Source organism: Vicugna pacos, unplaced genomic scaffold (genome assembly GCF_048564905.1).
Source record: "Vicugna pacos unplaced genomic scaffold, VicPac4 scaffold_19, whole genome shotgun sequence".
Taxonomy (NCBI): Eukaryota; Metazoa; Chordata; class Mammalia; order Artiodactyla; family Camelidae; genus Vicugna; species Vicugna pacos.
The window spans coordinates 76,567,928-76,579,934 of record NW_027328740.1 but is presented as its reverse complement, the minus strand read 5'-3'; the positions used below and the strand labels follow the sequence as shown (position 1 = coordinate 76,579,934).

The 12,007-nt window shown below is 45.1% G+C and overlaps 1 protein-coding gene across 1 annotated transcript in view; it reads left to right on the top strand.

Moving 5' to 3' along the window:
• Nucleotides 1-3,845: 3,845 nt before the first annotated feature.
• Nucleotides 3,846-12,007, top strand: part of LOC140693566 (uncharacterized) — a 115,325-nt gene continuing 107,163 nt past the window's right edge. Inside the window, exons 1-3 of the mRNA XM_072957354.1 lie at nt 3,846-4,240; nt 5,052-5,191; nt 9,629-9,847. Of these exons, the coding sequence (XP_072813455.1) occupies nt 4,125-4,240; nt 5,052-5,191; nt 9,629-9,847 (475 nt within the window). The 5' untranslated portion in view covers nt 3,846-4,124. The remainder of the gene's footprint in view (nt 4,241-5,051; nt 5,192-9,628; nt 9,848-12,007) is intronic.

Sequence of the window (12,007 nt, the reverse complement as noted above, 5' to 3'; positions counted from 1 at the left end):
TGTCACGAGCTGAAAGTGGAGGTCTGCGCCCAGGCTGTGCATTTTCGAATAATGTCAACTCCTGAGGACACCGAAGTATTGATCACTGAACGGAAGTCATACTTTACAGGACAAATGAATAGTAGTATCACCTCTGTCATCAAAGCTCACGTCTATTTATTCATCACTCAGTTTGCTAATTGGGTACTTACAGAGCTCACTTCACCGTCCTCCCGTGGGCTCAGGCTCCACAGAAAAGAGCTGGTGTGTCTTCCTCTTTTCCAGAAGAAGACACATTTAGCTTGTAGACTTCTGTACCTCGCCAGACTTAGGATATTAGTTTGTTGGTTTAATTGTATTTTCTGTTGGCCATGTCCTGACAGGAGAGAAATTTTACCTCATGGTCATTTTTCAATTAGCTGTTACTGAGAATTGCTGATCTGATACATAGTGTATGTATTATATTAACTTTGTAGAGTAGTTATCATTTTTCTGTCTTTGCCCTTTAATTTTGATTGCCCCTTCAGTGTTCTATCCTTTTTGGGGCCTTATTTTTTTTTAATTAAAAAATGTCTGTTAACAGTTAAGAAAACAAAAACAAAGAAAAAATGCACATGGGAGCTAAATTTAGAAAATGTCTAGTGTGTTTTCTTTCTCGGCAATGGAGGGTTCTAGAAACTCGTGAAAACTTTCATTACACAAGTTCCTTAAAATGCTGATTAAGAAATAAAACCTTCCTTCCTCATCTTTCAAGCTGCACAACTAATTGTCAAGAAAGTGAGGGAAAATTCTCAGAAGCCAAGACAAATGAGAAAGCAGGGTTTCTGGGAGATAAGCGAGCCTTAGAATCCCTGGGGTGCTGGTTTGATCCTGAACTGATTTTCAGTTGCCTTGACAGGAGGGCAGGATGTGAGCCCCAGGCCTCTGACACTAGGAGTTGGATGGGGGATCATATTATGGGCCAAGCCCATCCTGAGGATCTTGGTTTACTAAAGGGTGAAATAGGAAAAAAAAAATTCCTCAAGGCAAGAAATTAAGGAAAGTCAATTTTGTTGGAAGAGGGGAAAAATAACAAATCCAAAGTAAGGATATAATTTAAAGTTGTTCTGGCATTAGAGTGACCACAAACACCTGGCAGAAAAGCCCAGATACTCCTTGATTGATAAGTTGTGTTTTGAATGAATCAGTGAACAGCCATTCTGAAAAAGGCCTCCAGAGTCTTGTGGATCAAGATACTGGACAGCAAACACCTCCCTTCCAAGGTCTCATTCAAATAACCAGAAAGGTTTTAAAGGAAAGAAGCCATAATCATAGATCTTTTTATTAACAGTTCTATATGCTACGAATTCAGAGGTGACTATGTAGTTGTCTCCTCTATTATGGACCTTACTTTCTCTTTGGGGAGACAAAATGACATAGTTGGTAATCTTGGTGGAGGGAGGTGTTAGTCTGTTGCAATTAGCCAGGAGAGGAGATTAAGAAAACAGTGAAGGGTGGGTGAAATTTTTAGCTGAGGACAGTCTTGTTCACTTGGCTTTTAATTGCAGGCTCAATGAACTGTCACTGGAGGGAATAGATCTTACGGAGGATGGACATAGCTCAGGCCTCATTGGAATGGACAAATGAACCTGGAGAAAGACAGTCAAATCTGTGCAGACATTAAAGTTCACTTGAACGTGCTGCATCCCTGAGCCAAAGATAGGACAAATATGCAGCAATTCTTGAGGACAGAAGAGTGGTTTTTAAGGTTCTCCAAGAATGAATCCCATGGAACCGAGATGGCCAGTTGTCAAACTGAGACTTTGTTCTTTGGACGGTGTACCCAGCAAGGGTATTGGCCTTTTATATGTTTCCATTTGTCTTTAATACATGTCTGTTGATGAGGACGTGGGCACAAATGTTTGACACCTTGTCGAGGCGATTTTGGATACCTGCCTAGAAGCACGGGCACAGTTGCGGCTGCTTCATACATCTTGCAACCCATCCCATTCCCCGGCTCCGTGATCACGGCAGAGTGGTTCCTTGTTGACCTGTCCGTTTCCTCTGTGACATCATAACCCATGAAAAGACCGGAGCATATTAACTTGGCTTTGTTAAAGTCAAAGAAACAGATCAAATGTGGAGTCAGATTTGTTCTTTCCTATTTCAGTAGTACCATGGAGATGGCAGTTTGGGCAGCTTTTTGTAGTGTCCTTGAGGCTTTCTCTCTCAGCTTCTTTGCGCCTCAATTGAAAACCCTTCATTGCTGTCTGGCCTGCTGGTAATGCACACTGCCTGTTTTGCCCTGAAGATGTATTCTGTTTATAAACTCACCTCTACTCCTTGGAAAACAACACAAGAAAAACTCAGTTGGTTTTCCACCAGTCATGGGCAGGGGTGAGGTATACCATGTTATTATTTCATAAAATAGTAGTAATAATAGTAATAGTAATAGTACTAGAAATAATAATAGTATAATAATAATAATAATAATAATAATAATAATAATAATAATAATTATTATTATTATTATAATAAAAGAAGTCTTAAAACAGGACTGAGCACATTGGAGAGAGTCAATAAATGCTTTCTGGCTTAAATCAAAAGTGATGACTTAGTGATTCCATGGCTGCTGTATTTGCTAAGCTAGTTACTCCTTTGCTCCATTACACATTATTTTAACTGAAAAAGAAATGCAAGCAAAAGGTTAAAAAAAAAAACTCAAACAGAGCACAAAAATACACAAGTGAAAGAAGTTTTCCCTCATCCTCTGTTCTTTCAGCCCTGTCTGGAGATGCCACTGTTTACTATCTTTTGGGTGCTTTTCCAGATATGCTTTGCACATTCCCACCTATGTATGTAAATTCCTTTAAAATTTTAGTTATTTTTAACTTAAAGAGATTTAAATCCTCAAGTGGCTTCTGCCCGGGTAATAGAACAGAACAAATCTGACTCCATATTAGATCTGTTCCTTTGAATTTAACCCTATGCTCTGTCTCCTAGGCTTCATCTTGCTTGTAAAAAATTGTTGCCTAGAGCCTGAAATACACAGGAGAGCTTATTCTGAAGCTCTGACCTTTAAGGATATTTAACATTTTTTCATTCATTAAAAGATAGCAAATTGCAGAATAGAAAATAACGTTTGTTTTGTTGGAGATTTACAGGGATCTGACCCACGCAGATAGCTGTAAGAAGAAAGGATTCTAACAAGAAGGAATTCCTACACTAAGAAGTTTGCAACAACCAAGCGCGTAGGAAAGGAGCCTGAATTGTGACTTGGGGAGATGGTTTTCCAGAACATTAGTTTGCCAACTAGGTCTACAGAAACTTGCTATTCCAAGCCCCAACATCTGGTTTCCAAACTTATTGGCCTGTCCTGCACTGAGGAGAATGAATTTGGACTTGGTAACACTCCTATCTACCTAGAAAGCAGGGCACTGGAGCTGAGTGTTATGGAAACAGGCCAGCCAAGAAACAAGCACCAATCGGAGTGCTGGAGTACTCAGAATTTTTATGCCGGCGGGCTCAGAGGGGCTTCTGCTCCGAATTTCTGAGCACCTCCAAGACGTGCACATGAGGTTTTAAAGACTTCAATACAAGTAAGGGGATATTAGCCAATAAGACTCAAAGAACAAAATGCAAGGAATCAGTACACTGGAGCTTATCAATTTGTAATAGTTCACATTACTGACACTTGTTGAGCTTGGAATTACGAGTTAGGTTGTTAGCCCAGTAAACTGACACTAAACTTCAGATTTACGAGATAGCCCAGCAGAACTTAGATCAGTAAACCGACACTTATCACACTTAGATTTGTGACTTAGCTTGTTAGCCCAGCTGGACTTTTCCTTCACATGAGGACAGCTCTCCCACCCCCAGGAAACCACTGTGAGCCCTTGATGTTTCCACTAGGTTGGGGTATGGTTTACCCAGGAGGGATGGGGACTATGCACCAACACTCAGGCAGTCTGCTCTGTCTGGGGCTCTGATCTTGTACCACACCTCTCCCCGCCAGCCCAACACCTCGGACAGTGGAGCTAAGGCAGTGATCCTTCCTGCCTGTTTCCCAGCGTGTAAAAGGGGAATATGTGCTCTTCCCAAGGAAGTTCTGAGCGACAACACCTGCGGGTGCTTGGTTCTCAGAGCAACAGAAAACCCAGCTCCGCATGGGGGCAACGGGTGTGATCCCCGTAGTGTTTCTGCAGAAGCATCTGATGGAGGGCTGGATCAGGGAGGTAAAACATGAGCTGCGGGACTTGAACGGTTACAGAAGGGTACAGAGGTAGGTCTGCCATCTCAGGGTGCCCTAGAGGTAAAGCTTTTTCTCTCCAACTCCGCTACGACACTCCCCTATCCAGACCCATCCCTTCTCTGCTCTTCCTGTCCATCTGTATCCCTCCACTTTTCCCCTCTTCTCCACCCGCTCCCATCTTCTCCCTCCCTCGCTGTCCCACCTTCTCTCGCAGAATGCAGAGAGGATCCATGTCCCTCCTGCGCATGCGCTGTCGGTGCCTGGTGGTCCCCTGGTTCGAAGCTCCATGTCCGAGCCGGGGATTGGCCCCAAATGCTTCTCAACTCTGTCGCCCGTTAGGCCTTTGGTTCCTGCCTGGGGCCGGGGCTTCTGGCTGTGGAAGTGCAAGGTGGGGGGCTCCAGGGAAAGGGTTCAGGCGGCTTCGGGAGGGTGATCCGCCTTTCACAGCCCCCAAGGGCGCCAGTCAGCCCGTGTTCAGCTGAATTTCTCTGGCCAGACCCTTCTGACAGCACCACCTGCCCCGGCGCCCCGGCCACAGCTGTCCAGGTCCAGGTGTGCGCCTGCCACCTCTCACGCAGCCGGGATCCCCTCAGTCCACGGCTGGCGTCCCCTTCCCCTCTCCCGCCCGCGAGTCCTCTCCTCCCGGGCTTCCTCTCCTCGGCCGCCTGCCCGTCCCCACCAATGGGCGGGCTGTTTCCCGGGCGGGCGTGGTCTGCGGACCTGGACGGGAGCGGGCGGCTTATGCTGGTGCTGGGGCTGGCCTCCGAGCGGGGCTGCAGCCCGCACCCCCCCTTTCCCTCCCCCCTAGGGCTGCCCTCCTTTCCCTTTCACCCTCCCTCAGGACCAGCTCAGTGGCGTGTGTGCTGCTCCCCGGACTGAGAGCCTCTGGCTGTAGCGCCCAGCTTCACCTGGTGGAGTCGGGAAAAGGGAGCATCAGTGCTGAGCAAGCTTCTGTCTCCTCCCTCAGTGTTTCTGCCGCAGGTAAGTATCTTGAACACTTTCAGGTGTTATGATGGCGGTGCTTGTTGATGTCACGTGTTTTTATAGTGAGAGGGATTAACAGTGGTGAAAGCAGGGCTTGGTTCTGTTAAAAATGAGCTGAAGGCATGAAGCTGTGATATCCTCCTTCCTTCCCTCTCCAAGGGTGAAACGTGTGACAGTCAATTTTAAAAAGATAGTTACAGTCCCTAGCTAGCCCAGCCCAGCTAGTGTGTGTTAACAGGAACAGCATCACCAGAGGCCTTGGAGACCCAGGGATATTGCAGTCCTAAAGAACTCCTGGCACAGTTTTGTTTGTATTGGTTTTTTGTTTTTCTTAAATTGTGGGACAGACTAGTGGTATAAAAAGAAAAATATTTGTCAAGAAATATTTTTTCATATAACAGCGTTATTGTGATATAGTTCACACACCATGAAGTACATCCATTTAAATGGTAAAATTCAGCAGCTTTTAGCATATTCACAGTTGTGCAACCATTATTATTCCAGAACGTTTTTATCACTTCAGAAAGAGCAGTGGAAATTAATGACCTATCCACCCCTCCCCAGTGGTGGTTCTAAAGAAATTTCTTGGCTAATCTTGACCATAAATTCACTTGTTACATTCCAAGAAAAATCTGGTAGGAATTCTAATCAGAATTGCAATGAATCTGTCTATCAAAACAGGAAGAATTAACGTCTTTATGGCACAAACTTCTTCTACCCATGAATATATTTCGGACCCTATATTTTCCTCTGTCCAGAGCCTGGCCCATGGGAAGTCCTCACTACTTGTTGGGCTTGTGAATGATGAGATTCTATACATCGTTAGTTGCAGCTGTAGCCTTTCACAGAAGAGAAAAGAAACCTCAGTGAAGCAAGTGACTCTCTGATGGTCAGAAAGAGTGACAGCCATTGCTGGAGTGATCCAGTGGACTTGGTGTTTACAACCAGAATTCTCCACCACCTACAGCTAAGGGGATTAGAGTGTTCTTTTATTTTTTCTTAATGGCGTTGCTTTTATTTTTACTTATTTTTTAAATTATTTTTTATTTAAGTGTAGTCAATTTACAATGTTAGTTTCAGGTGTACAGCAGAGATTCAGTTATAAACATATGCATATGTATATACATATGTTTTAGATTGTTTTTAGTATAACTCATTACAAGAAATTGAATATAGTTCTCTGTGTTATATAGCAGGTCCTTGTCATTTATTTTATATTTACTAATTTGTATCTGTTAATCCCTCCTTTCCTGCCTGCTAAATACAGTTTGCTTTCTATGTCCATGAGTCCATTTATAGGAGCACCATTTTTCCTAGTAATATATGCTCTTTGGCTGCTTTCAGTTTCAGTAATTCCATCTTATCTGTGGGCGCTTTTCTTCTGGTTGCCTTTATGTGGTTTGCACACGTGGTAATAGAGATCTTTATTTGGGAGAACTCCAGGTCTCGTGTAGTCCCTGGTACAGAATGCCCACTGAATTGATGATTGAACTGGGAAAAAAGCACAGTAAATGCTGGAATTTCCACTATGGTTGAGAATTCCAGGTTTCAATAACCTGTTTAGACAACCTTAATATTGGCTGCACCCATACTGGGTAATTTGGTGGAAATTCATGGTATGGTGGTGTAGAGACGGGCCTTATATTCTTCTTCTCTTTCTATTTTCTAACACTCATTCTCCTGGGCCTTCCAGATCCTCCCCCAGAAGTGCCCAGGGCTGGCTTGGTGCTGCACTGAGGCAATATTTGTTAATAACGCCCTTTCCTCTTCTCCTCTGAGCCTCCGTTTCTTTCTGTGCACAATGAGCGCTTAGACTAGATAAATACTTTTCAGTTTCTTTTAAAGCCATGTTTCCTTTGAGAAACAGAAAATGCAAATATCTCCTCTCAACCCAACCCTTTAGATTTTGGTATGTCCTCCAAGGAGTGACATAGCTCTTTGTGAAAAATTGATGTGATTTTGATTGCAGGTGACACAGAAAAGACTCTTCAGAGATTTATTGCAGGGAGAGGGCAGGAAAGAGGCAGTATGTGACACTTTCTAGTGTGAGCAACGGAGCAGGGACTTGGATTTAAATACGGTGTCTGACGTGGCCTCTCTCTAATCTTGTAGAATGTGATAAACTTCTCTACCTCAGTTTCTTGATGTGTCAAGTTGGGGTGATAATATTTTAAGGCTTCTGTGAAACATTATACAAATAAGACATTTGCGTCTCGGTAGAAACAAGATCTGCTAGGGATTCAGGGATTTGTTTAAAAAAAATTCTTGTCCATAGCACTCTGTCTGTGTGTATTTAGACGTTCCTGGAGGGTGAGGGTGAGTCTAAAGTCCATTGTGGGACAGGTGGCCCATATTTCTCCGTGTCCCAGTTTACCCCCTACTCTCCAGTCCTCTTCCTCAGTCCAGTATGAAGTTCCCTAGTAGATTTACACAGAGGTCTTGTGGAAATGGCTTTTCATTTTATTGTTTCACCAAGAAGGGCTGCCATCATGATCTCTGTGGTCAGGTTTTGAAGGGCTGCCATCATGATATCTGGTAAGAATTCTATGCAATTTGGAGTTCCAATTTAATGAAAAGAAAAAAATTACAAATAGAAAATTAGAACAAGGGTGGTGACAGGGGCTCTTTTAAGTGGACACCATTAGCTTTGTTAGCTTCAGGTGCTGTGGCCTGTTGCCACGAGGACCCATCCTCTTGCTCTGAAGTTGGAGGGACTAGTGGGCTCAGTGGGAATGTTAACTGAGTGTATCTCATGGGCTGGGCATTGTCCTATTTGTACTGTGTGTTCCTTATTTGAGACAGTGAGCTCACCTAACCTCGATAACCTCTTTAAAATATTAGACTTTTAATTTTGAGATGTAATGTAGATTCCCATGTGGTAGTAAGAGATTATATGGAGAGGGCCTATGGGCCCTTTGCCCAGTTTTCTTAATGGTTCCATCTTACAGTGTTGGGGTACAATTCATTACTGACTCACTAACAATTTGAGGTTTGTGTTATTGCCCTTATTTCTATTCACGATTAAACTGGGGCTTCGAGAAGCACACAGGCCTGTCCAGGTCACCCACATTGTTAATGCAGAGTCGGGTGAACGTGGGCTTGGGATTTCCAGGCAGTACCATTATGATGGTTTGTGGCAGGGAGCAGCATTCACTTTGCTTGTTTATTCATTCATTCAACAAACATTTATTGAGTAAACTCTGTGGGTCAGATGCTTTCATAGAGTTATCTGATTCTTCAGCAGTACTGAGAATCAGGTAATGTTTATATTTTTTAATCTGAGAAAATTAGCTCTGAGAGGTTATAACCCCCCCAAAGGAAGTATAACTCATAAAGGAGGGATAGAACATGTGTACAGTCACCTCCTTTTATGCAGGTGGTACCCTATGCATTTTACATTTTCAAACATCCGTAATCCAGATATATTCTTGTAAGGCAAGGCTTTTTTTTTTTAATTGAAGTATTGTCAAGTTTACAATGTTGTGTCAATTGCAAGGTGTTTTTTGATTTTTGAATTAAAAAATAATTTTTCAGCTGGGTAATTAGGTGTATTTACTTGTTTCATTTTTAAAATGAGGTACTGGGGTTTGAACCCAGGACCTCGTACATGCTAAGCATATGCTCTACCAATGAACAGTACCCTCTACCCCAAGGCAAGTTTTCTTATCCATTATTATGAAGCTTAGGGGTTCAAATAAATTGAATAGGAATCCAGATCTTTTGATCCTATTGTGGTCCTTTTCTTTATATTCTGCTGAAGGGGGTTGGGGAAGCATTTCCTTTGTTCATTTCTTTATTCAGCATTTTTGAGCAGTGACTTTGCATCAGGGCCTTGCTAGGTGCTTGGAAATAGAAAATAAGAAATGACCTTTCTCTGCAGAGGCAGGAAGCCTAGACCAAAAGCTGGGTAATGTGATCAAGCTACAGTAGCCATATGCAGACTCTGAGGACAAACTGTACCCTTGGATTTGCTTTGGCTTCCCTTGTCTTCTGGCAGGTACACACCAGGTCACCGCAACCCAGATGGGCCCGTAGCACACAGCAGAGAATGTACCTCGATCTCCTCTCCCCTCTCGGCAGGGCCTGCAACATGAGCATCCCTGACTACGTGCAGTGTGCTGAGGACCACCAGACTCGTCCCGTTGTGGTCCAATCCATAGAGATCATCTCAGAGGAGAATTTCTTTTGCATCTATCAGCTACTCACCTCGGTTAGCCATATCAGCCCTTGTGGCTCCCAGTGGACACTCTGTATCCACTACAGGCACCGCTATGTGCCCGAGAATCGGTGGAGCGTCTTCCAGAAACACCCCAAGGTCGTGGGCCTTGTCACCATTACCGAATGTCTCTCTGCCAAGGCCTTCGAGAAGCTCCACATGCAGAGGAGCTGTATGGCGCATCGCTTAATGACTCTCAGCTTTTTGTCTTTGTGCAGCATGGGGAGGTAGCCGAGCAGACGCGCACCGACGTTGCCTTCAATCTAAGAGTACTGCAGGGTGGTGGAGAAGAGGATCGAGGACTTCACTGAGTCACTCTTCATCTTGCTCAAGTCCAAGTGGCTGGATGGTGGCCCCAAGAATTCTGGGGACAAGATCCCCCTCCCCTGCATCCCGTTTGAGAAGGAGGACTTCATGGGACTGGACACAGACAGCAGGTAAGTTTACCTGGAAGCCAGACCACCTTGGCTGTGTGCTGGATTGCTTCCCTACATCCAGAAAGGGATCAGCAAGGAAGAAGTCAATCTTGTAGCCAAGGGGGGAGGGAGGTGCAGCCCGCCGGTTTCCAGACATTTCAAAGTGAATCCGCCTTTATTTCAGAGAGATCCTTTTAGGGTTAGTGTGGACACTTACTCCCGCTTTACAGCCAGGAACATGGTGGGACCCCTGGAGTTGCTGTCCAATAAAGTAGCCAAAGCCACTGATGCTAGGAGCACTGGGGAGGAGGCTGGACTCAGCTGAGAAGTGCTGTAGGTCAAATGCACATCAGACGCTGAGGCTTGTCTAGTAAAAGTACATAAACTATCTCTTTACTTCCTATATTGATTACATGTCAAAATAATAGCATTTTACATACAGTAGATTAAGTAAGATCTGTTCTTAAAATCACATTCTAGTATTTGTTTTTTGTTTGTTGGTTTGTTTCTTTGTTTCAAATTTTAAACGTGGCAACTGGGAAACTTTCTTTACATGGCTCTCATTTCATTTCTGTTGGGCAGCCTGTCCTGGTACATGCTCATCCCTTTGCTTATAGATGAGATGCTGAGCCCCGAGAGGCAGAACGAGGCGCTGGTTGAGCTGCGGCTGGAGCCGCTGTCACCTGCCTCCCAGGCCCAGCACCTTTTCAGCTCAGGCCGTCTCTTCCTGCCCGACAGCCACCATGCCAAGTTAGGACATCAGAAAAACCGCCAGGGACTTCCTAATGAACTCCTTATGCAGGGAAAGGTGTATCACGGTGCATGGGACAGAGCAGGGAAATGTTCATTCCCACTTTGTCCCTGTGATTAAGTCAATGGCCCCACTTTGCCTCGGAAGTACAGATGAGCTCTTCTGGGCTGCCTACCCCCCACCTTCTGCTCTGTTTCCCCGTATATCTATCGTGTTTTCCCTCGGGCTGAAGAGGGTGAGATGCCTTTGCCGAGACGTGGTCCCCCTTTGCTGGGGTGAGTGAGGGAAGCTGTGTCCCCCCGGCCTACGGCCTCGGTCCTTGAGTCTGGAGAGGGCTCATGGTGGTCCCACAGGTGGCGGTCAGAAGACCTGGCATGTGCTACCGGGCCCGCTTTGGAGGTGGTGCTCTGTGATTCTTGAACTTACCTAAGATCAGATCCTACTTTCTGGTTGTTGGTAAGTTGGAGGAGAAGATGCTAGGGAATTAATAAAAAGAATGTCTAGACCAGCCCTGTGAGTGAGAAGCACAGGGGACACTAGTCCCACCTGCGAGAGCCCACCTAGCAGGCTCTGGATGAATTTTCTGTTCCTCCCCAGAAATACCTCTATGGCTTAAGGAAGAGGAGAGTCATGTCGTGGCCATGATCTGTACTTGTCCTCACAGGGCCCTGTGATCTACATGCCCGCACTCCCCATCTGCTTCTTGGAGATGAGCTGGCATGTTTAGGAGCCTGGGCACTGCTGAGGGCATAGCTCCCAGCACCGTGCTACACAGAGTCTCGCTCCGTTCACCTCATCTGTCAACTCCTGCTGAGGCCCCAGACATTAGTCAAGTAGGTGCATCAGCGAAACCTAAGCAGGGACCACCTTCTCCCCCTGGACAGACTGGTGAGTGAGCAGTGGAAGCCTGGAGCCCTGCCCCAGCCCCCACGCCAGTGCCACTTCTTTTGTCATAGGAGGCACTGGTGAAATTTTTGCTCAACAAATGCTTGTCTCTGAGTCTGCAGACCCACCAGAGAATGCCAGCTTGTTTTTGCCTTTTGAAGTCTGCCCTTGGGACTTGGCGGAGTAGCCGGATGTGTACTTAGCCCACAGTGGTTCAGCGCATTAAACCTGCCTCCTTGTGGGTCTGTCTATTCTGGTACCATAAGGGCTCAGCCAGCATCTGAACGTCATTGAGATAACGCGGCCAGTGAGCTCGGGTCAAGCACATTCTCCTCCAGTCACTTTTACTCCATTGTTTCTTTTACTATTCCACAGTCATTAATTTTTTAAACAATGCTTTGGTGCAGGAGCAGAGCCTCATTCTCTCCTGCTACTCTTGGTGGAAGTGAGTAAAACGGTCCAGACTGAAATGCGACAATAATTTGTAGCTCAAAAGCTGCCTAGTCACTTGTAGGTCGAATTTTGGTTAGGGGAGCTGAACACGT